Below are 20,006 nucleotides of genomic sequence, written 5' to 3' on the forward strand. Positions count from 1 at the left end.
TAGGTCTGATGTGACTTTATTCCTTTCAGTTATGCTTGTGGCTGGAGTGGGGGCGAGGGAAGAGCCCATGGCCGGGGCTCCCTGGAGACCAGGGCTGATGATACCAGCTGCCATAGGTGAGGTACCAGGCAAAGGTACCCACCGCGGCCCCCACCACCTTGTGAGTATACTGGTGGAAATAGATCACGGTGCAGAGCAGCAAGAAGTTCCAGAGGCCCAGCAGCAGCACGTTGAGCAGGAAGACAAGGCGCAGGGGTGCGCCGGCAGGCAGCCCATGGGCCAGATACTTGGCGAACACTGCTGCTTCCTCGGCCATGAGCAGGCAGCAGAAGGTGAGCAGGAAGGTGTGGGAGGAGACCGTGTAGCCCCGCCACTGGTGGCCAGCTGCCAGGCAGCTGCGGCGATCCGGCAGCTCGTGGAGCAGCAGGCCCTGGGGCAGAGGCTCGAAGCAGGAGCCGGTCAGGTCCTCGATGAGCAGGAAGGCCCGGCCGGCCCCCCGCCACACGGCTGCCCCCACCACTAGCCGGCTCAGGTGCCGGGCAGTCACTGCCACGCGCCGTGTAGCCAGGAAGACCACCAGCAGCACAAAGCCCCCCAGGAAGGTGCAGGTCCAGCCCCACGCCGAATTCACAAACTTTCTGTGGGCAGAAAAGAGGACCCTCAGCCCCATCGCTCACTGTGTGTTCCCATCCTAGCTGTCTCCAGTCACACTTATCACCCCCCTGTTGTTTTCTGTGCCCTCTACCCGCCTTTTCCCACAGCCACTTGAACGTGGCCGTCTCCTTGGAGGTCCATTCAGTCTTCCAGGGTCCACGATTCCTCTTCGGCCCTGCTCCTGTACCCCCACAGCTCTGTTCCCCTCCCCCCTCTGACTTTCTCCTCAACCTCCTAGTCTATTTTTAGTGTCTCACACTGGCAGGAGGACAGAAACCTGGAGGGAGCCGGGATCCCTGAGCCCAGGCAGCCAGCGCCCCCAGGCTTGAGTGGACTCACATGTTGAAGAAGTTGCCGTGGCTGGCGAAGATGGTCCGAGGGTTGACATGGAACTGCAGAAGGGGCCCAAAGATGACCACTGCTGCCAACCAGGCATGGTAGAGGCGCCGTAAGCAGGGGCTGCCCAGGAGGCGGGCAGCCTGTTCGCTTCCAAAGTACAGCAAGGCAGAGGCCACCCAGAGTAGCACCCTGACCAGGCCGCCCAGCAGGGCCCGGATCCGGGCCCCGGCCCCCCGCCCTGCCCCCACCACCGGCCCCCGCTCCATGTTCCCTCCCCTCCCCGCTAACTGCTTGCTCTGCTGAGCAGCTGAGGAGGGGCTGATGGGGCCCCCCCGGACAAGGACAGGCAGTGACAGGTGTGGCAGACACAGGGCAGAGCCCTGTTGGCAGCTGGCAGGCGGGGGAGAGGGGCGGGGGGCAGTGAGGGGCCAGGGCTGAGGGTTGCCACATCAGCAGGGTTCTCACTTTGGGTGTGTTTCTTGACAACGGCCTTGTTCCTTCCCTGTTAGTCCTGTGTCCCTTGACTTTAGGTCCTATGTCTCTAGCTCAAACCATGTTCATGTTTCAGGGCCACTTCTGTGGTTCAGGGCTGTTTTTGTCCACAGCTTTCTTGGGTCTGTCTGTCCCTATTTGGTCAGCCAAAGTCCCCCCCACCCCACACATGTTGGACTCTCAGAGCCCCAAAGATCAAGTTCACTCCCACATGATAGAGGGTGGAAGAGACCCTGGGAGGAAAATCCGCAGCCTGGAGTCCATCAGATCCTTGGGGCTGTGCCCCTCAGTTACCGTGGGGCTTGACCACACATAGAGTGTGGCCTCCGAGCCTGACCACTGGGGCCGGAGCCTTAGGGCGCTGAGCAACGTACCCAAGGGAAGTCCCTTATTCATTCAGTAACTGTTTTGAGATCCCTACTTGTCTTCTCATTTCTCAAAATGAGATTTGAGAAATGGGATTTCAGGGGCTACCTTTGTGGAGGTTCATGAAGTAGTGAAAGGAATGAGCAAGAAAGGGTACCTGGGTTCTGGCCCAACTCTGTGACTTGGAGAAAATAAACTAACCCTCCTTGGTCCTCAGTGCCATCATCTGCAAACTGACCAAGATGGATTAACCAATTAGGATCCTTCCGGATTCCCCTGCCCGTACCTCGACATGGCACATGCTCAGGGACTCTATACCTGAAGACCTCCAGAAGCACTCATACATTTTTAAGCTGACACAGAATTTTTCATTGTAATTGTAAATAATTGCAAAGGACAAAATATCTAGTGTATTATATATACTTACTTTTCAAAAATAAAGCTATCTATATAACTCTTTCCCTGGTGGCTCAGACAGTAAAGAATCTGCCTACAACAAAGGAGACCAGGGTTTGATCTCTGGGTCGGGAAGATCCCCTAGAGAAGGAAATGGCTACCCACTCCATGTTCTTGCCTGGAGAACCCCATGGACAGAGGAGCCTGGTGGGGTACAGTCCATGGGGTTACAGAGAGTTGGAGACGACCACGTGACTAACACTTTCACAACAGTAGTGATTATATACCTCACCATTTTTCATTTTAAAAATGTGACAAGATCTTAACAGTCAGAAATTATATTTCCATTCTACTCTCCCTACAGAATTTATCCTAATGTTTTTATGCCTGAAAATCTTTCATTGATCATACATAACTCTCTGCCAAAAAAAAGAGTAGATGATTTGAAACAATTTTTATACATTTCCTGTGACCATAAGTTGAATTTTTTTCTTCTGTATTGAATTTCCTTATAAATTAGTACAAATTTCAAAATTGTTAGTAGCACAAAATATATTATTTGTACAACAAACCTTTCACAGAGTTTGATAATAATACAATAAGATTGTATTGGAAATGCATCTCTTAATGAGAATAGATGGCCCTTGGGGCCTTGATTAAATGAGGATTTGAGGACACTAATCATTTTAGTTGGCATCTCCTTCTAGCATCCTGTAGGTAAAACAGTTCTGGGTGAGATGGGTGGCATCTCTGGGTGTTAGGGGGTAGAGATAGGTATCATTTGTTAACTAAGCTTTGCAACAGGGAGTCCCTCCTGGGCGAAGAGGCAGAGGGGGGATGAAAGGAGCCAGTAGGGAAGATCCGTGTGATGGTTTCATGCAGGCGGGTCAACTGGAGGAAAGAGATCACCTGGAGGCCAAGCATCTGGACAATTTATTCTTTTAAACGTGTTTTGCTGTTGAACAGGTACATCTCTTAACCCTTGCTGTGTCTCTAAGACCCCTTGGAGGTGTGCATTCTGGTTCCAGAACTGCCTTAGAGATAATGGTGAAGGCCAGGCCAAGCTGCTCCCCTATTGTCCACACCATGGGTCTGCCCTGAGGCCTGGTGGCTGACCTCTGCATGCCTCCATTTCTTCACCTGGAAAAAAGGGTGCTGTGAGAAGGGGTGAGGTCCTGAGTGTGAAGTGCCCAGATGGTGCCTGCCATCAGTGCCCACCAGGTGATCTCTGGCTCTGGGCTACTTCTTTCCATAGACTGGACCAGTTCCAGGGCAGAGGTGATGTGGGTGTTCCGGATTCTCATCTAAAATGGGTTTATTTCCTATTATCTCAATTTCCATTTGCTGAGAAGTTTCTGAGGTCGGTGAGGGACTTCCTGTTGCAAAGCTCAGTTAACAAATGATTTTGGTATTCCCCTTCATCTTCTGCATCTTTGATGCAGAAATCACTGCATCAAAGCAGTGATTTCTCTAACAGAGGAGCATATCTGAAAGCTTTGTTGAAACCACTTTCTTAAAGTGAGAGGATAAAAGATCTGCAACAGGATAAAGAGAGAGACAGACGGATGCTGAGCCAGGTTCCCACAGAGTTTATTGAGGGACCCAAAGCCAGTGATAGGACAAAGGAGTCCTGCTTCAACAGCCCTCCGTGAAGCTGCTGGCTTCTGGCATGAGGGCACATTCTGGGAGGGGCAGGACCTGCCCTGTGAGGGGCCACACGGAGCCTCTCACACCATAGCCTGCGCACCCCAAAGACCCAGATGCATGAGAGAGAAGACATAATTCCCAACGTGGGAGGGTGCTTATCCATCCCCCTCTCCCTGAGGGGCTAGAGCTCTAGCCATTAGGACCTCTGGAACAAAGGCCAGCACTCCTGGCCCTCTGACTGACCACTCTAATCCTCAATGTGAAGGCCTGGGCAATGGGCCTTGCTGATGGCACAGTTCAGACCTGGCCCCAGGCATCTACTCTAGGAGCTAACACTTAACATTCAAACATGATTAAAAACACTCAGGACAGTTCTCCTGCTGATCAGATAATGGCAGTCCTGCCAGACCCTGGCCAGAGACAGAGGTCCAAGATGATTGGGTGTGAGCATGTGAGAGGACCACACTACCCCAAGGGGAGGATCTCCCAGGGGTCAGCTAGGGGCCCAAAGCCTGGGCTTCTGTTTCTCCCCAGCCAGTGCCAGTGAGTCCCCAAAGATCCCCCATAGGGGAGAAAGGGAGGAGAATGTGGAGAGCTGGTGAAGAGGCTCACCCATGACTGGGCCTGGAGGTCAGATCTACTGGAGCGAAGAAAAGGCTGTAGATGGGTGGGACATTGGGGCAGGGGTGCTGGGGTACTCCTCCAACTCTGGCACGTCATCCTGGAAGTACTCAGCCTGGCGGTACTGCCACAGACGCAGATTCCCATCCCACTGCAGGGCAGAAGAGGGCAAGCAGTCAGGCGACGCTGCCCTCACCCGGTCCCAGACACACACCGGCCACCCTCACTCTAGCATCCTCACCGAACTGCTGACAATCTTCTCCTCAAAGGGGTGCCAGCTGACGTCACGCACACAGGCCTTGTGGCTGGTCAGCTTCTTCACGATGTGGCCACTGAGGAGGTCGTACACTGTCCAGGGAAGGCCAGAGTGGAGAAGGGCAGCCAGACCTTCCAGCCATCCTTCATCTTTCCCTGCCTCTCAGGCAGCTTCCCACCTTCCCAGAGGAACAAAGCGCACATCTGGGGATGCTGTTAGTTTCTTTTCCCTACCTCAGGTTGAGAGTATGATCTAGCAGAGCTTGGGTATCTCTGGCCCTTAGCTAAATGTTACAGAGTCGACAGTTAAGAAAATGAAATGTGGCCTTAAAGCAGCAATTTTTTGGAAAGCTCACAAGATATGGGAGACACCACAAACACGGGCCTGTCTCCATAGACGTGTGGACCTGCTGTTCCTCTTCTGGATTCAGGCACACCGTTCTCTCTCCCCGGATGGCCTTCATCTCGGCGCCTCCCTAGGTCTATCTTGGGCTCTGTCTCAGGCGCCATCCATCTGTGTCTGTGTTTCTTTTCATGCATTCCTCCTGCTTCAGTGGCTGTACACCTTTTACGACTTGCTGCTTTTTGTGTCATTCTTTCTGTCTCTGTTCCCTCCTACCTTTCATCTGTAATCTCTTCCCTGACTGATTAAAAAACAGAACCGTGTATATTTTTGGTGATCTAGTATATTTACTGACTAGAATTCTGTGTTCCTTGCTTAATTTAAAATGCTAATGAATAGAATGTTTTCTTTTTCTCTGTTTAAGCCACCCCACTTCAGGCTAAATGAAATTTCGTTATAGTTCTCACTGGATTTCTTAAGGTGCTCACTGGTGGTTACAGGTAGAATGCCAGGGGAACATTCCTGCCCTTCCCGAGACCCCCCTGGTCTGACACTGTCCTTACCGACCACTTTGCCAGTGGAGCAGCCACTGTAGATGAACTGCTGGCCAGTGCTGTGGGTTGGGGAGAATCGGCAACGGATGAGGGTGTGCAGCACCCCGTGGCCCCGGTAGGTCATCAAGGAGCTGTCCCCTGGGAGCTTCAGCTTCCGCCAGGCTGGGGAGGGATCAGGGCAAACCCTGGCTTAGGGAGTCTGAATTCTCCTGTATTACCAGTCCTCAACAAACACTGATGCTCACAATCATCTTTCCAATCCCCAACTGGTGTCTCCCCACCAAACAGTCAGCTGATATATGCCAGTATGGCTCTGCTGATTGTCAAGATGCTGCAGTACTTTGGTATCCACTGGCTTGGAGCGAGTGATCCCCAGTTCCCATATTGGTAACCTCTGACCTTCCCATGGTTCAGCAAACAAAGAGTTAATGCCTGGCAAGGAGGAGTCAGGAGAGGGGTCCCAGCTCCATCCACCATGCCCATGCTGGGCCTTACCATAGGTTAAATATTTTAACTACCACTCCTCACTCTTCACTCTCCAGATCTCAGGTCTACTTCCGCTCTCACCTTTTTTGGGCACCTGCTGCCAGCGGTAGTCCCAGTTTTGCTGTGTGGCAGCCTGGCGAGAGGCTTCCATGCCTTCCCGGCTAGAAAAACGTCGGATATCCCAGAGCTTGATGGTCTGGTCTTTGGAGTTGGAGATGAGATATCGGGCATCACCCTGTGAATCCCAGGATGGATAAGGAGGATCAGTGCTCCCCTCTCTCAGTTGAGGGGTATGAACATGGGCTGATCTTTGGTTGCCTCTGTCTTTCCCCAGGTGGGCCTCGCCATTGGTTTCCTACCACGGGCCACACACCCTGGCGAGGTTTCCCCTTTGTCCAGCACACTGGCAGGCTCCTGTTCTACCTTGGATCAGATTGTCTTCTACTTTTTTTGTACAGAAAGCCCTGCTCCTTGTGGAATGGTGCCGATCTTGCAAACCGTGGCTAAAGGAGGAGCTTGGCGAGTTGCCACACCTGTTTGCTTTGATACCACAACTCAGTTGCCTGGCCGTGCGGTCCTGCCTCTGCACCTACCTTACTGTCAATGAAAGTGATGCCGTCCTGGTGTCCGGCAAGTGCGCCCACAGGCTTGGGGTCATCTTCCCTCATGGTGCGTCGATCCCACACTTTGCAGATGGCATCATCACCCCCCGAGAACAGGATTTGGGAGCTGATGTCAGCAAAGGCCACCGCATTCACATCATCCTCATGGGACTCAATCTAGGGGAGAAAGGGGCCAAGATGTTTACAACCTCTTTCTAGGTCTTCCAATAAGCCAAGTACCAGGAGGCAGAGGCTTGAAATCTCAGGAGCAATACCTGAAGGGTCCGCCGGTTCTGTTCTCGATCAAAGACGTACAGGCAGCCATCATTGGCCCTGAAGGGGAGGGGATAAAGAGGGCTCTGGAGCCAGGACCGAGAGGACCCATGCTACGTGTGCTCTGGAGACACTGTGTCTCAAAGTCCCGCTAAGGGGCAAGCCCTTGTGTCTTCTTATATAGGCGATGGGAGAAGAGTTAGCTGTGCATCCTGTGCTGGGGAAATGGTGCCTGAGAAGTGAAGCCACTCATAAATCTTGGCCCTGGAGAAGCCTTGGTTGTTCTCCACAGCTGCCTGGGTACGGGTATCTGCTGTAGACTCTGTAATGGTAGAGCCCGTTTCTGGGAGAATTTCTATCTCATTAAGTTCTGGCGGCATCCCCACAAACACTCACCCTCCTAGCACTTCTCGTCCATCTGAGGAGACGGCGATGGAGAACACAGCAAAGCGACGTTCATCTGGCCTGAAAAGAGACAAGGAGGAGCTGAATTAAGTGACCTTCCCTTTAGCCCTGGTTAATCCACATGGAATGTGATGAGGGCCGTGAGGCACACTGCTGAGGGGAAAAGAAATCCCGCCAGCACACAGGCCAGAATGTGGGGCACCTCAGTGAGGAACCAGGAAGAATCCTGTAGCCATTTATTTGATCCTGGTCCTTTGGCTGACGGGCTGGATGGTTCCCTCCCAGGAGTCCACACAGAGAAACTTGCAACCAGTTTACTTTCCCCTCTAAGCAGGAGTTCCAGTTCAAGAGATGTGCTCCTAGAGAGCCTTTCTTGAGTAATTTCTGATGAGTCTGACCAGGAAGGGAAGCCAGTACCTTAGATCCAGGGCAGTGTGTGTGTCTCCCTCCCCGTAGATGTTGCAGATATGAACTAAGAGAAGCAAGAGAAACAAGAATCTTTCAGGGCTGAGGTAAGGAGGGTAGAGCCAGGGAAGAGATAGAACAAATGGGAAGGAAGTTGGACCTGGGGAGTAATTTGTCCAGGAAAAGGCATGGAGTCATGGCATGGAGGAGATGGGTGTTTGGAGACCTCAGGTCCCCAGCTGGAGAGACCAGGGAGGTCTGGGGCACACTCACTGTAATCAGACCAGCTGGAGTAAAGGAAATGGTTCCCATCGGGGGTGAAGGCCACATCCAAGACGCTCCAGCCGACATCCCGGGCTTTGATGCTCTTGAATTTACTAAAGCGGCCATACCGGCAGTCATATAGTCGGATTGTCTGGTCTGTGTGAGTGGTAATCAGGCAGAATTAGAAAACAGCCTCCTGGAATCCTCCCTAGATCAGAACTCTCTCACTCACCACTGATCTGTGGAATCTTCCCTTGATCATGGGACAAAACATGCGTTCTAGCTAAGCATCCTTAAGCCAGGGTCTGAGCTCCCTGGAGCTGGGGCTTCCTAGCATCAGTCAGAGGGAACATCTCTTGTTCTAAGGCAGTTGGTAGGACTAGGGTATGGTACCTTGACAGGCAGACATGAAGATTTGACCATCTTTGCTATAGATGCCACAGAAAGCCTTCTGAGAGTAGGTATCGGTGAAGCCCAGATCGTTGGGCAAGAAGCTGGGGAAGCAAAAAGAAAGTGAGGGTAAGAGGACTTCAGGATGGTTCCTGTCCCAGTTAGCAGCATCCTAACAGAGCTGGATGTGAGTACAAGGGCATTCTTCCCGGCTTTGGGTATAAGCCTTTGTCTTTGATTAATTCTATCATCCTCTCAATTGCTATATTTTTCCACTTTGCTCACTCTCAAAGCCTCAACCCCACATAACCTAACTTTAATATCCCTGAGAATCCTTTCACACTCATCCCTTCAAAGTTTAAGAAAGTTTAGACTTATCTGGCCCTTGGAATCTCTCCACCAAGCCCCATACTCACTGAGACATCACTCGAGACCGTTCTCCAAGGGAGAAGCTTCCCTGGTGGCACAGGCCCCGTTCTCTCTAAAGGAAGGGATTGGGGAATATTGCTAGCGGAAACAGAGGGCCACCTCAGCCACACCAAGCCCCCTCCTCCAAAAATACTGCTATTGCTACAGGAACAAACACAGCACACAGTAATATGTCCCACCAAATGCCCACTCAGGCTGGTTGAGAGCTCGCCAGCTCCAGCACTTGAGGCTTCCTTGGAAAGTTTACTTCCCTCTTCTCTGGGATTGTGGCTTCTGGCTTCACTGATAGGCCTGCTGCCAGACTGGCTGGATGAGGAGAGGCCTACCTGGTGCAGCATTTGCGGAAAGCTGAGCTCCCGGGCTGCCCGCCTAAGCCCCAGTCGCCCCGTAGCCAATTCCACTTGTGTCTTGATCTCACTGCATTCCAGCTCCCGGGTGTCAGGGGTTGCATCCACTGTGAGCACCAAAGAGAAGTTTCATCCTAGGTCTTTTCCAGCCCCAGCGGACAGTTAGCAAGGCTGTGCTCAGCCTTCTCAATGTGGCTCAATATACTAGGGCTGCAAAGACTCCCTCATTCCCTGAATTATCTCATCTTTTTCTTTCAGTTTTTGCCAAAATTAATTTTTTTTAAAGTGGAAATCCTTTGATGTTAGGGTCTCTGTCTGCCTTTCCTCTTACCCGGTGGATTGTATCGGTCTCCAAGACGACCATCCCAGGCACTGTCATGCTCTTCCTCTGAGTCCGAGAGGGCCTGGATGAGCTGCAAATTTGCTGCACCTCCTCCCTGCACCAACCTCACTTGGCCTCTGTGGAGAGACCCCCCCCCCATGATAAAGGGGAGGATCCCTTCCCCAGACCACCAAATTAAGTCAATGGTTATGTAGTTCCTAGACCACCTTGTCCTCAAACCCCTGTACTGTCCCCATGTTGAGGTTTGAGGCTGACTAGACCCTGGCTGTTATTGTATCCTATAAGACACACCAGGAAGCTAATTTTCACTCTTACAAGAGGAGTAGAAAACCTCAGCATTGCATGGATGTGGACTGATCTACTGAGTTGACTTCCCAGAGAGTTAAAAATTCTGAGAGCATTTCCTTCTGAGTCTCTGCCCAAGGAGTTTAGCATAGGACATGGTTTTCTGAAGGGATTCCAAAGCCTGTCTTCTCCCTCAAGGAGCCATAGCTAAGAACCAAAGCCAGTTGCACCCCCTTTCCAGTCAATTCCTGGTGGTCACTTCCCTCAACGCATTCTTTCTTCAGGAACAGGATTAGAGTTAGGCTAATTTAAACTTGTTTTTCAAGTAAATCGATGTGGCCTCATATCATGTGTCAATGACTTCACTTAAATTCAACACCCACTTCCCCAACTCTTTTCTTCAACCCTCATAGCACTTCCTTCCCACCAGGACACCCCTCCCTCTTTTCTTTTACTTACTTGGAAAATAAGTTACATGTGTGTAGTCATAGCTAGACTCCCTTGAATAGTCCCCTCAACACAAGAGCAAATCATCCTGTCAACCCCGGCTAGCGGAGTGCTGCCAGTGTCCAGCAGGGAAGGTTGTTCTGCTCAAACAGAATAGCTGTCCTGGGCTGATCCCATTCCCTATTCTCTGTAACTTCCCTGACGGGAGCTGGTATGAAAGGACTGTGGTGGCGCCTGGTGGGGACACACCAAGGGGTAAGTTACCTGCGTAGGAGATAGGCCAGTACCTGGGCCAGATCCACATCTTCATCCTCCTCTTCCTCCTCCTCACTCCTGCGCAGGCCAGCCCCTCTTCGGGGCAAGCCCTCGGAGGGGTCTCCGGACCCAGTTCCTGCGCTGCTACTGTTCCGTGATCCCATCTTCTGGTCACAGCATCCTTAAGTCCTGTGTGGGGACTCCTCCTGTCACCTCCTTGGGTTTGGTGAAAGCAAAGCCTGCTCTAGAAACACCAGAATTTCCTGAGATCGATAGTAGCTATCTCTAGGAGGGCGACCCTTCCTAGGTATTGAGATCCCTTCTCCTCAGCCTGTAACAACTCCCAAGGCTTCGGGAACACAAACCTTTCCCAATCCTGTGAAGCAAAATAAGCAGAGTGAAACCTAGGGCGTGACCCTAGCTCACTAGTGAAAATCCTTTGAACAGGAATTTCTCAGTTTACCACCTCAAACTCACCTATCAAAGTCCCTGGGGTGGGGGTGGATTCCCAGGTAACCTCTCTGGCGAACCAATCAAAACCCCTCGCGGAAGGAAAGGCGCCTCATTAGCTTACCCCATCTAGCCAATCAGAAACCTCAGAGCTCAGAGACCCCCTCGACGCCCCCCTTACCGGCCAATTAGAGCACTCCCTTGCGAAAGCCGGTGGCAGCAACAACCAATGAGGTTAAAATTCGGCCTAACACCCCCCTTCCTTGCCTCACGCCCACGTGGTGTTCCGGGGGTGTGTACGCTAAGCGGGGGCAGGCAGGGAGGAAGCCGAGAAGCACCTCCCACATAGCTTGCGGTTACCGCCACGCGCGAGACCACCCACCAGCGAGAAGCAGTCGCAGGACCAGCAGCGGCCGCGAGGCCTTGTTTACACAGACTGCCGCCGCAGCGTCGGCTAACCGCTTCTCCGTCACGCGCCGCCTTCGTCACGCATCTCCCCGCTCCGCGACCGGCGGATTACGGACGTCACGCGACATCCCTCACGGCCCAGCCCTCTTGGCCAGCTTACTGGACAGCTGAGCGCGGTGATTGACAGACGGGCGGGAGAAAGTGCGCGAGGGGGTTGAGGGGAGGAGAAAGCGCGCGACCCAGTAGGGGCGACCGCTCCCTGTGGGAGGAGTATGTAGGCAACCGGCTGCTTCCTGAATATGAGACCGCGGAACTAGACTAGATGGGCGAGGGGCGGGGCTTACAAAAGACGTTGGAGTGCTTCCGCGAGGTGTCTTAGCAAGGGATACGATTTGCTGTCTGTCCCTTGGGTTAATTTGACTTCGCACTTTTCAGACGACCTCTAAGGGCCTCCTCTTTCCTCCCCTTTTGCCCTTTTGGCTCCAGCCTTTCTCTCTGCGCCGCCTGCAGCTACTGCCGTCCCTGCCCTAAGGGGTGCCCGCGCCTTTGGGACGTGTTCACGTCACAGGCCCTCACACCCTCCCTTCCGGGCTTAGCTTCCGGAAGCCTTGTTCTTGTAGGGTTTGCCGTTTCTAGACCTCCTGTTGGAGAAGGCAATGGCAAGCCACTCCAGTACTCTTGCCTAGAAAATCCCATGGATGGAGCAGCCTGGTTGGCTGCAGTCCGTGGGGTCGCTAAGGGTCGGACACGACTGAGCGACTTCGCTTTCACTTTTCACTTTCACACATTGGAGAAGGAAATGGCAACCCACTCCAGTGTTCTTGCCGGGAGAATCCCAGCGACGGGGGAGCCTGGTGGGCTTCCGTCTATGGGGTCACACAGAGTCGGACACGACTGTAGTGACTTAGCAGCAGCAGACCTCCTGTTAGCAGCTTTGGCAGCTTTTTAGGTGACCCCTGTCAGTCTTTGCTGACGTTCCGTAACACAGTCGCGGGCCTCCTTTGGCCTTTACTTTTTGTCTGTCTTCCTCAGTCGCCCCCTGGGCCCGCAGGGATTTGCGGACTTTCCTTAGAGCTTCTGTCCTTCGGGTGCCTCTCAGCCCCAGGCCAGTCCTGGCGAGCGGCGCCTCCTACCTCCTCTTCCGGGTTTATGAGTAACTCGGCCAAGTCCAAGGCCGCGACTTGTGTACTTTGGGATCCTTGCCCTTGCTGGGGTGGGGTGTGTGTGTCTGTGCGGGGAGTGTTGATTGTCCGTGCCGGGCGCGTGGATGCGGGGTCCGAGGTGCACCTCAGCGATCCCAGATAGCACTCTCTTAGAAGTGTTGTCATCTGTCCCCCTCCCAGTGCCGCCTCAGGGCAGGTAGGGGAGTGGGGACCCTTAGTTTCCCTGGGCTCATTCTCCCTGGGAGGGCGAGGGTGTGGTTAGTCCTTTGGGCGATGCCTCCTGGTTTCTAGGTCGCCAGATCGGTGCTTATCACCTAATCACCAGAGTCGGCTTCTTGGGCCCACACTTGGTTTAATATTCTGCTATCACCCTTTGAAATGCTTAAAAAATTTTTTGAACAAGTGCCCCACAATTTTCCTCTTGCTCTGGGATCTACTAATTAAGTAGCCTGTTCTGCCAGTCAGCCATCTCCTATTGCCAGGTTACTTACTATCTGCCCTATAGTGTTTATTGTCTCAATAAATCTTATATATATATTTATAAATAAATAAATTCTAAAATAATATAAGCGAAAGTGTTAGTTGCTCAGTCGTGTACTACCTTCTGTGACCCCATGGACTGTAGCCTGCCAGGCTTCTCTGTCCATGAAATGCCATTCCCTTCTTCATGGTCTGTTTTTTTTTTTTGTTGTTGTTGTTTCATATTTTAATATTATTTAAGGATAAGAACAGAATCAAAGAAGACTGGGAAAGGTCTTTCCCCTGTCCTAGTATATCTTTTTTTTTTTTTAATTTTTATTGGAGGCTAACTGTGGTGTTGGAGAAGACTCTTGGGAGTCCCGTGTACTGCAAGGAGATCCACCCAGTCCATTCTAAAGGAGATCAATCCTGGGTGTTCATTGGAAGGACTGATGCTAAAGCTGAAACTGCAATACTTTGGCCACCTCATGTGACAAGTTGACTCACTGGAAAAGACTCTGATGCTGGGAAAGGTTGGGGGCGGGAGGAGAAGGGGACGACAGAGAATGAGATGGCTGGATGGCATCACCGACTCTGTGGACATGAGTTTGAGTGAACTCCGGGAGTTGGTGATGGACAGGGAGGCCTGGCGTGCTGTGATTCATGGGGTCGCGGAGAGTCGGACACGACTGAGTGACTGAACTGAACTGAACTGAACTATTTTACAATATTATATTGGTTGGTTTTGCCATACATTGACATTAATCCGCCCCGGGTGTACATGAGTCCCCCCTCCCGAACCGCCCTCCCACATCCCTCCTCCCCTTATCCTCCCTCTGGGTCATCCCTGCATACCAGCCCCGAGCATCCTGTAACATGCATTGACCCTGAACTGGCAATTCATTTCACATATGATAATATACGTGTTTCAATGCCATTCTCCCAAACCATCCCACCCTCACCCTCTCCCACAGAGTCCCAAAGACTGTTTTATACATCTGTGTCTCTTTTGCTGTCTCGTATACAGGGTTATCATTTGCATCTTTCTAAATTCCATATATATGCGGTCAGTTCAGTTCAGTTGCTCAGTCGTGTCCGACTCTCCGTGACCCCATGAAGCACAGCACACCAGGCCTCCCTGTCCATCACCAACTCCCGGAGTTCACTCAAACTCATGTCCACAGAGTCGGTGATGCCATCCAGCCATCTCATTCTCCGTCGTCCCCTTCTCCTTGCGCCCCCAACCTTTCCCAGCATCAGAGTCTTTTCCAGTGAGTCAACTCGTCGCATGAGGTGGCCAAAGTATTGCAGTTTCAGCTTTAGCATCAGTCCTTCCAGTGAACACCCAGGATTGATCTCCTTTAGAATGAATGGACTGGTTGGATCTCCTTGCAGTCCAAGGGACTGTCAAGAGTCTTCTCCAGCACCACAGTTCAAAAGCACCAATTTCTTCGGCGCTCAGCTTTCTTCACAGTCCAACTCTCACATCCATACATGACCACGGGAAAAACCATAGCCTTGACTACACGGACCTTTGTTGGCAAAGTAATATCTACTTTTTAATATACTGTCAAGGTTGGTCATAACTTTCCTTCCAAGCAGTAAGCGTCTTTTAATTTCATGGCTGCAATCAGCATCTGCAGTGATTTTATCGCCCCCCAAAATAAAAGTCTGACACTATTTCCACTGTTTCCCCATCTATTTCCCATGAAGTGATGGGACCAGATGCCATGATCTTAGTTTTCTGAATGTTGAGTCTCAAGCCAACCTTTCACTCTCATCAAGAGGCTTTTTAGTTCCTCTTCACTTTCTGCTATAAGGGTAGTGTCATCTGCATATCTGAGGTTATTGATATTTCTCCCAGCAATCTTGATTCCAGCTTGTGCTTCTTCCAGCCCAGCGTTCCTCATGATGTACTCTGCATATAAGTTAAATAAGCAAGGTGACAATATACAGCCTTGATGTAATCCAGTCTGTTGTTCCATGTATAGTTCTGACTGTTGCTTCCTGTTGAGGAGATACCCCTCATCCAAGGTAAGGTGCAGCGGCTGCACTTTCTTGGAGCAGCTGTGAAGAGATAGCCCATGCCCAAGGTAAGAGAAACCCAAATAAGATGGTAGATATTGCGAGGGGGCATCAGAGGGCAGACACACTGAAATCATAATCACAGGAAACTAGTCGATCTGATCACATGGACCACAGCCAAATGTGGTCCACTGGAGAAGGGAATGGCAAACCACTTCAGTATACTTGCCTTGAGAACCCCATGAACAGTAACAAAGGGCAAAATGATAGGCTACTGAATGAGGAATTCCCCAGGTCGGTAGGTGCCCAGTATGCTACTGGAGATCAGTGGAGAAATAACTCTAGAAGGAATAAAGGGAAGGAGCAAAAGCAAAACCAATACCCAGTTGTAGATGTGACCAGTGATAGAAGCAAGGTCCAGTGCTGTAAAGAGCAATATTGCATAGGAACCTGGAATGTTAGGTCCATGAATCAAGGCAAATTGGAAGTGGTCAAACAGGAGATGGCAAGAGTGAACATAGACATTCTAGGAATCAGTGAATTAAAATGGACTGGAATGGGTGAATTTAACTCAGATGACCATTATATCTACTACTGTGGGCAGGAATCCCTTAGAAGAAATGGAGTAGCCATCATGGTCAACAAGAGTCCAAAATGCAGTACTTGGATGCAGTCTTAAAAACGACAGAATGATTTCTGTTCGTTTCCAAGGCAAACCATTCAATATTACAGTAATCCAGGCCTATGCCCCAACCAGTAACACTGAAGAAGCCGAAGTTAATCGGTTCTATGAAGACCTACAAGACCTTTTAGAACTAACACCCCCAAAAAATGTCCTTTTCATTATAGGGGACTGGAATGCAAAAGTAGGAAATCAAGAAACACCTGGAGTAACAGGCAAATTTGGCCTTGGAGCACGGAATGAAGCAGGGCAAAGGCTAATAGAGTTTTGCCAAGAGAACGCACTGGTCATAGCAAACACCCTCTTCCAACAACACAAGAGAAGACTCTACACATGGACATCACCAGATGGTCAACACCGAAATCAGATTGATTATATTCTTTGCAGCCAAAGATGGAGAAGCTCTATACAGTTAGCAAAAACAAGACCAGGAGCTGACTGTGGCTCAGATCATGAACTCCTTATTGCCAAATTCAGACTTAAATTGAAGAAAGTAGGGAAAACCTCTTGACCATTCAGATATGACCTAAATCAAATCCCTTATGACTATACAGTGGAAGTGAGAAATAGATTTAAGGGACTAGATCTGATAGATAGAGTGCCTGAGGAACTCTGGACGGAGGTTCGTGACATTGTACAGGAGACAGGGACCAACACCATCCCCATGGAAAAGAAATGCAAAAAAGCAAAATGGCTGTCTGAGGAGGCCTTACAAATAGCTGTGAAAAGAAGAGAAGCAAAAAGCAAAGGAGAAAAGGAAAGATATAAGCATCTGAATGCAGAGTTCCAAAGAATAGCTAGGAGAGATAAGAAAGCCTTCCTCAGTGATCAATGCAAAGAAATAGAAGAAAACAACAGAATAGGAAAAACGAGATCTCTTCAAGAAAATTAGAGATTCCAAGGGAACATTTCATGCAAAGATGGGCTCAATAAAGGACAGAAATAGTATGGACCTAACAGGAGCAGAAGATATTAAGAAGAGGTGGCAAGAATACACAGAACTGTCCAAAAAAATCTTCACGACCAAGATAGTCACAATAACGTGATCACTGACCTAGAGCCAGACATCTTGGAATGTGAAGTCAAGTGGGCCTTAGAAAGCATCGCTACGAACAAAACTAGTGGAGGTGATGGAATTCCAGTTGAGCTATTTCAAATCTTGAAAGATGATGCTGTGAAAGTGCTGCACTCAATATGCCAGCAAATTTGGAAAACTCAGCAGTGGCCACAGGACTGGAAAAGGTCAGTCTTCATTCCAATCCCAAAGAAAGGCAATGCCAAAGAATTCTCAAACTACCGCACAATTGCACTCATCTCACATGCTAGTAAAGTCATGCTCAAAATTCTCCAAGCCAGGCTTCAGCAATATGTGAACCGTGACCTCCCAGATGTTGAAGCAGGTTTTAGAAAAGGCAGAGGCACCAGAGATCAAATTGCCAACATCTGCTGGATCATGGAGAAAGCAAGAGAGTTTCAGAAAAACATCTATTTCTGCTTCATTGACTATGCCAAAGCCTTTGTGTGGATCACAATAAACTGTGGAAATATATATGTGTTAGTATATTGTATTGGTGTTTTTCTTTCTGGCTTACTTCACTCTGTATAATAGGCTCTAGTTTCATCCACCTCATTAGAACTGGTTCAAATGCATTCTTTTTAATGGCTGAGTAATACACCATTGTGTATATGTACCAAAGCTTTCTTATCCATTCGTCTGCAGATGGACATCTAGGTTGCTTCCATGTCCTGGCTATTATAAACAATGCTGCAGTGAACATTGGAGTACATGTGTCTCTTCCAATTCTGGTTTCCTCGGTGTGTATGCCCAGGAGTGCGATTGCTGGATCATATGGCAGTTCTATTTCCAGTTTTTTGAGCAATCTCCACACTGTTCTCCATAGTGGCTGTACTAGTTTGCATTCCCACCAACAGTGTAAGAGGGTTCCCTTCTCTCCACACCCTCTCCAGCATTTATTGCATGTAGACTTTTGGATAGCAGCCATTCTGACTGGTGTGAAATGGTATCTCATTGTGGTTTTGATTTGCATTTCTCTGATTATGAGGGATGTTGAGCATTTTTTCATGTGTTTGTTCGCCATCTTTATGTCTTCTTTGGAGAAATGTCTGTTTAGTTCTTTGGCCCATTTTTTGATTGGGTCATTTATTTTTCTGGAATTGAGCTGCAGGAGCTGCTTATATATTTTGGAGATTAATCCTTTATCAGTTGCTTCATTTGCTGTTATTTTCTCCCATTCTGAAGGCTGTCTTTTCATCTTGCTTATAGTTTCCTTTGCTGTGCAGAAGCTTTTGATTTTAATTAGGTCCCATTTGTTTATTTTTACTTTTATTTCCAATATTCTGGGAGGTGGGTCTTGGAGGATCCTGCTGTGACTTATGTCAGAGAGTGTTTTGCCTACGTTCTCCTCTAGGAGTTTTATAGTTTCTGGTCTTACATTTAGCTCTCTAATCCATTTTGAGTTTATTTTGGTGTATGGTGTTAGGAAGTGTTCTAGTTTCATTCTTTTACAAGTGGCTGACCAGTTTTCCCAGCACCACTTGTTAAAGAGACTGTCTTTTCTCCATTTTATATTCTTGCCTCCTTTGTCAAAGATAAGGTGTCCATAGGTGTGTGGATTTATCTCTGGGCTTTCTGTTTTGTTCCATTGATCTATATTTCTGTCTTTATGCCAGTACCATACTGTCTTGATGACTGTGTGCTTTGTAGTAGAGCCTGAAGTCCGGCAGGTTAATTCCCCCAGTTCCATTCTTCCTCAAGATTGCTTTGGCTATTCAAGGTTTTTTGTATTTCCATACAAATTGTGAGATTATTTGTTCTAGTTCCTTCACGGTCTTGAGTCACCATCAGAGAATCTTAGGATTCTGTGGTTTCTGGGTTGTCCAGCCTGGAAAATTTGGAATCCTTTTCCAAAATGACCTTTCCCTTCTCTTTGCCCTTTAAATTCAGTTTTTAAAGTCCTATGGTTTTCAGAGTCATTACCCAACATCAAACTTTCATTGTTTCACACCTCTCCCAGTTAGTTGATCTCTGGAAGTATTCTTCTCTAATAGCCTTTAGTTCTTAGGAACCTACAACTGGTTCGTTAGTGTTTGTTTCAAATACAAACTTCCAAGCCTGCTTGGCTCTTTTTTACTCTTAGAAGTGCTGCGATCTGTCCCCTTGTCATTTTTTTGTTACTTCTGTCAAGCAAATATGGCCATAAAGTCCTTACTCGTTTCTCTTCCCTGCACCTTCCCAGAATTTCTTGTCTGGGGGATGCGTGGTCTCTACCAATCAGACTCCGTTTCTCATGACCCAGTAGTGTCACTTCGAGGAAGCTAGCCCTAGTCTACATGCCAAGTCTAGCATAAATGTTTATGTTCAGCAGAGCAATTATGGATTGTAGTAAAACACTGGAAACAAAATAGATCCAAGCACACTGCTACAGGATATGATTGGTTAAATAAATTATGGTTCATATGGTAGACACAAAAATGCCAGGTAGCCATTAAAATGATGTAGTCTTCTATTATTATGCTGTGGGAAATTGTGCAAGTTACATTTTTAGGTTTCAAAAAGGTGGTAGTTCTGGTGACATGTGGTGGATGCAAAAACAATATGTTTAAATTCTGCATTTAAAAAGTATAAAAATACCCAGGCTTATTATTAGACAAATAGTAGAGAAAGCCTTGCATGAACTAATATGACAAAGATACAGTATGAACAAAGCATTATGGTTAACACAGTTCAACCATCGGAGGTCCACAGAAAACAAAAACTTCTGTTAAACTCATCTTAACTCATTTAAAAATGATCTCTTTCCTCTTTTCCTCCTTAGCTTACAAATCTGTTTAATTTACAGATGCAGTTTAAAGCTGAACAAAATCTATACTCAAATCTTTGAAAGATGGAATTTGTGTTGAAGAGTTTAAGATTTCATCTCTTGATCCATTGGTTGATTTTTGTATGTAAAAGATTTTTAAATCTATGAACTTGATTATATCACTTGTGGCAATAATTTAAAACTGTATATGAGCATTTATATGTTAGGATATAGTATGTGTTTCATTGAAAGAAAATGGTGTTTCTTTACAAAATAATTTTAATTAAGTCATTTTGATAAACTTCATTGGCCCTTTCTCTCATGAATTTGAAATTTGGCACACTGCTTGGTGACAATTTGTAAGTGCTTTTGTTTGGGCAATCTCCACTCTACCCACCTA

At 48.7% G+C, this 20,006-nt stretch overlaps 2 protein-coding genes and 1 long non-coding RNA gene across 8 annotated transcripts; 1 reads left to right on the plus strand and 2 right to left on the minus strand.

The window, feature by feature from the left end:
* FITM1 (fat storage inducing transmembrane protein 1) lies at positions 1-3,011 on the minus strand. The gene is made up of 2 exons (XM_055435853.2): positions 994-3,011; positions 1-638 (listed from the first exon to the last, which is right to left on the minus strand). Exons 1-2 carry the CDS (start codon positions 1,257-1,259, stop codon positions 26-28), a joined length of 879 nt encoding a protein of 292 aa, XP_055291828.1. The 5' UTR covers positions 1,260-3,011; the 3' UTR covers positions 1-25.
* DCAF11 (DDB1 and CUL4 associated factor 11) lies at positions 1,029-11,707 on the minus strand. Of its 6 annotated transcripts, none has more exons than XM_088839985.1 (16): positions 11,431-11,707; positions 10,608-10,842; positions 9,600-9,727; positions 9,248-9,375; positions 8,909-8,973; positions 8,496-8,596; positions 8,112-8,258; positions 7,851-7,905; positions 7,425-7,493; positions 7,031-7,088; positions 6,747-6,932; positions 6,235-6,388; positions 5,677-5,829; positions 4,757-4,863; positions 4,507-4,666; positions 1,029-1,046 (listed from the first exon to the last, which is right to left on the minus strand). In XM_088839985.1, exons 2-15 carry the CDS (start codon positions 10,760-10,762, stop codon positions 4,532-4,534), a joined length of 1,641 nt encoding a protein of 546 aa, XP_088696111.1. In that variant the 5' UTR covers positions 10,763-10,842; positions 11,431-11,707; the 3' UTR covers positions 1,029-1,046; positions 4,507-4,531. The 6 variants fall into 6 exon arrangements, with proteins under 6 accessions (XP_088696111.1, XP_055291826.1, XP_055291822.1 ...); XM_055435851.2 differs by lacking the exon at positions 1,029-1,046 and adding an exon at positions 3,158-3,387 and having other exon boundaries at positions 10,608-10,787; XM_055435847.2 differs by lacking the exon at positions 1,029-1,046 and adding an exon at positions 3,158-3,387 and having other exon boundaries at positions 10,608-10,814.
* A 236-nt stretch (positions 11,708-11,943) lies between these two features.
* On the plus strand, positions 11,944-17,334 carry LOC148776626 (uncharacterized). The gene is made up of 2 exons (XR_016038294.1): positions 11,944-15,171; positions 15,953-17,334. It is a non-coding gene; the product is annotated as an uncharacterized LOC148776626 (long non-coding RNA).
* Positions 17,335-20,006: the final 2,672 nt, after the last annotated feature.

The sequence above is a fragment of the Moschus berezovskii genome, chromosome 9, assembly GCF_049115385.1.
Source record: "Moschus berezovskii isolate FMDL1 chromosome 9, NW_MosBer_1.0, whole genome shotgun sequence".
Taxonomy (NCBI): Eukaryota; Metazoa; Chordata; class Mammalia; order Artiodactyla; family Moschidae; genus Moschus; species Moschus berezovskii.

Bases quoted from the DNA above. Each gene is read 5' to 3' on its own strand.
- FITM1 (XM_055435853.2), bottom strand. From the start codon at position 1,259: ATGGAGCGGGGGCCGGTGGTGGGGGCAGGGCGGGGGGCCGGGGCCCGG. The intron at 639-993 runs GTGAGTCCACTC...TTCTGCCCACAG, and splicing joins CACGGCAACTTCTTCAACAT to AAAGTTTGTGAATTCGGCGT.
- DCAF11 (XM_088839985.1), bottom strand. From the start codon at position 10,762: ATGGGATCACGGAACAGTAGCAGCGCAGGAACTGGGTCCGGAGACCCC. The intron at 7,494-7,850 runs GTACTGGCTTCC...GTCTCTTTTCAG, and splicing joins CACACTGCCCTGGATCTAAG to GCCAGATGAACGTCGCTTTG. The intron at 7,089-7,424 runs GTGAGTGTTTGT...CCTCCCCTTCAG, and splicing joins GGACGAGAAGTGCTAGGAGG to GGCCAATGATGGCTGCCTGT.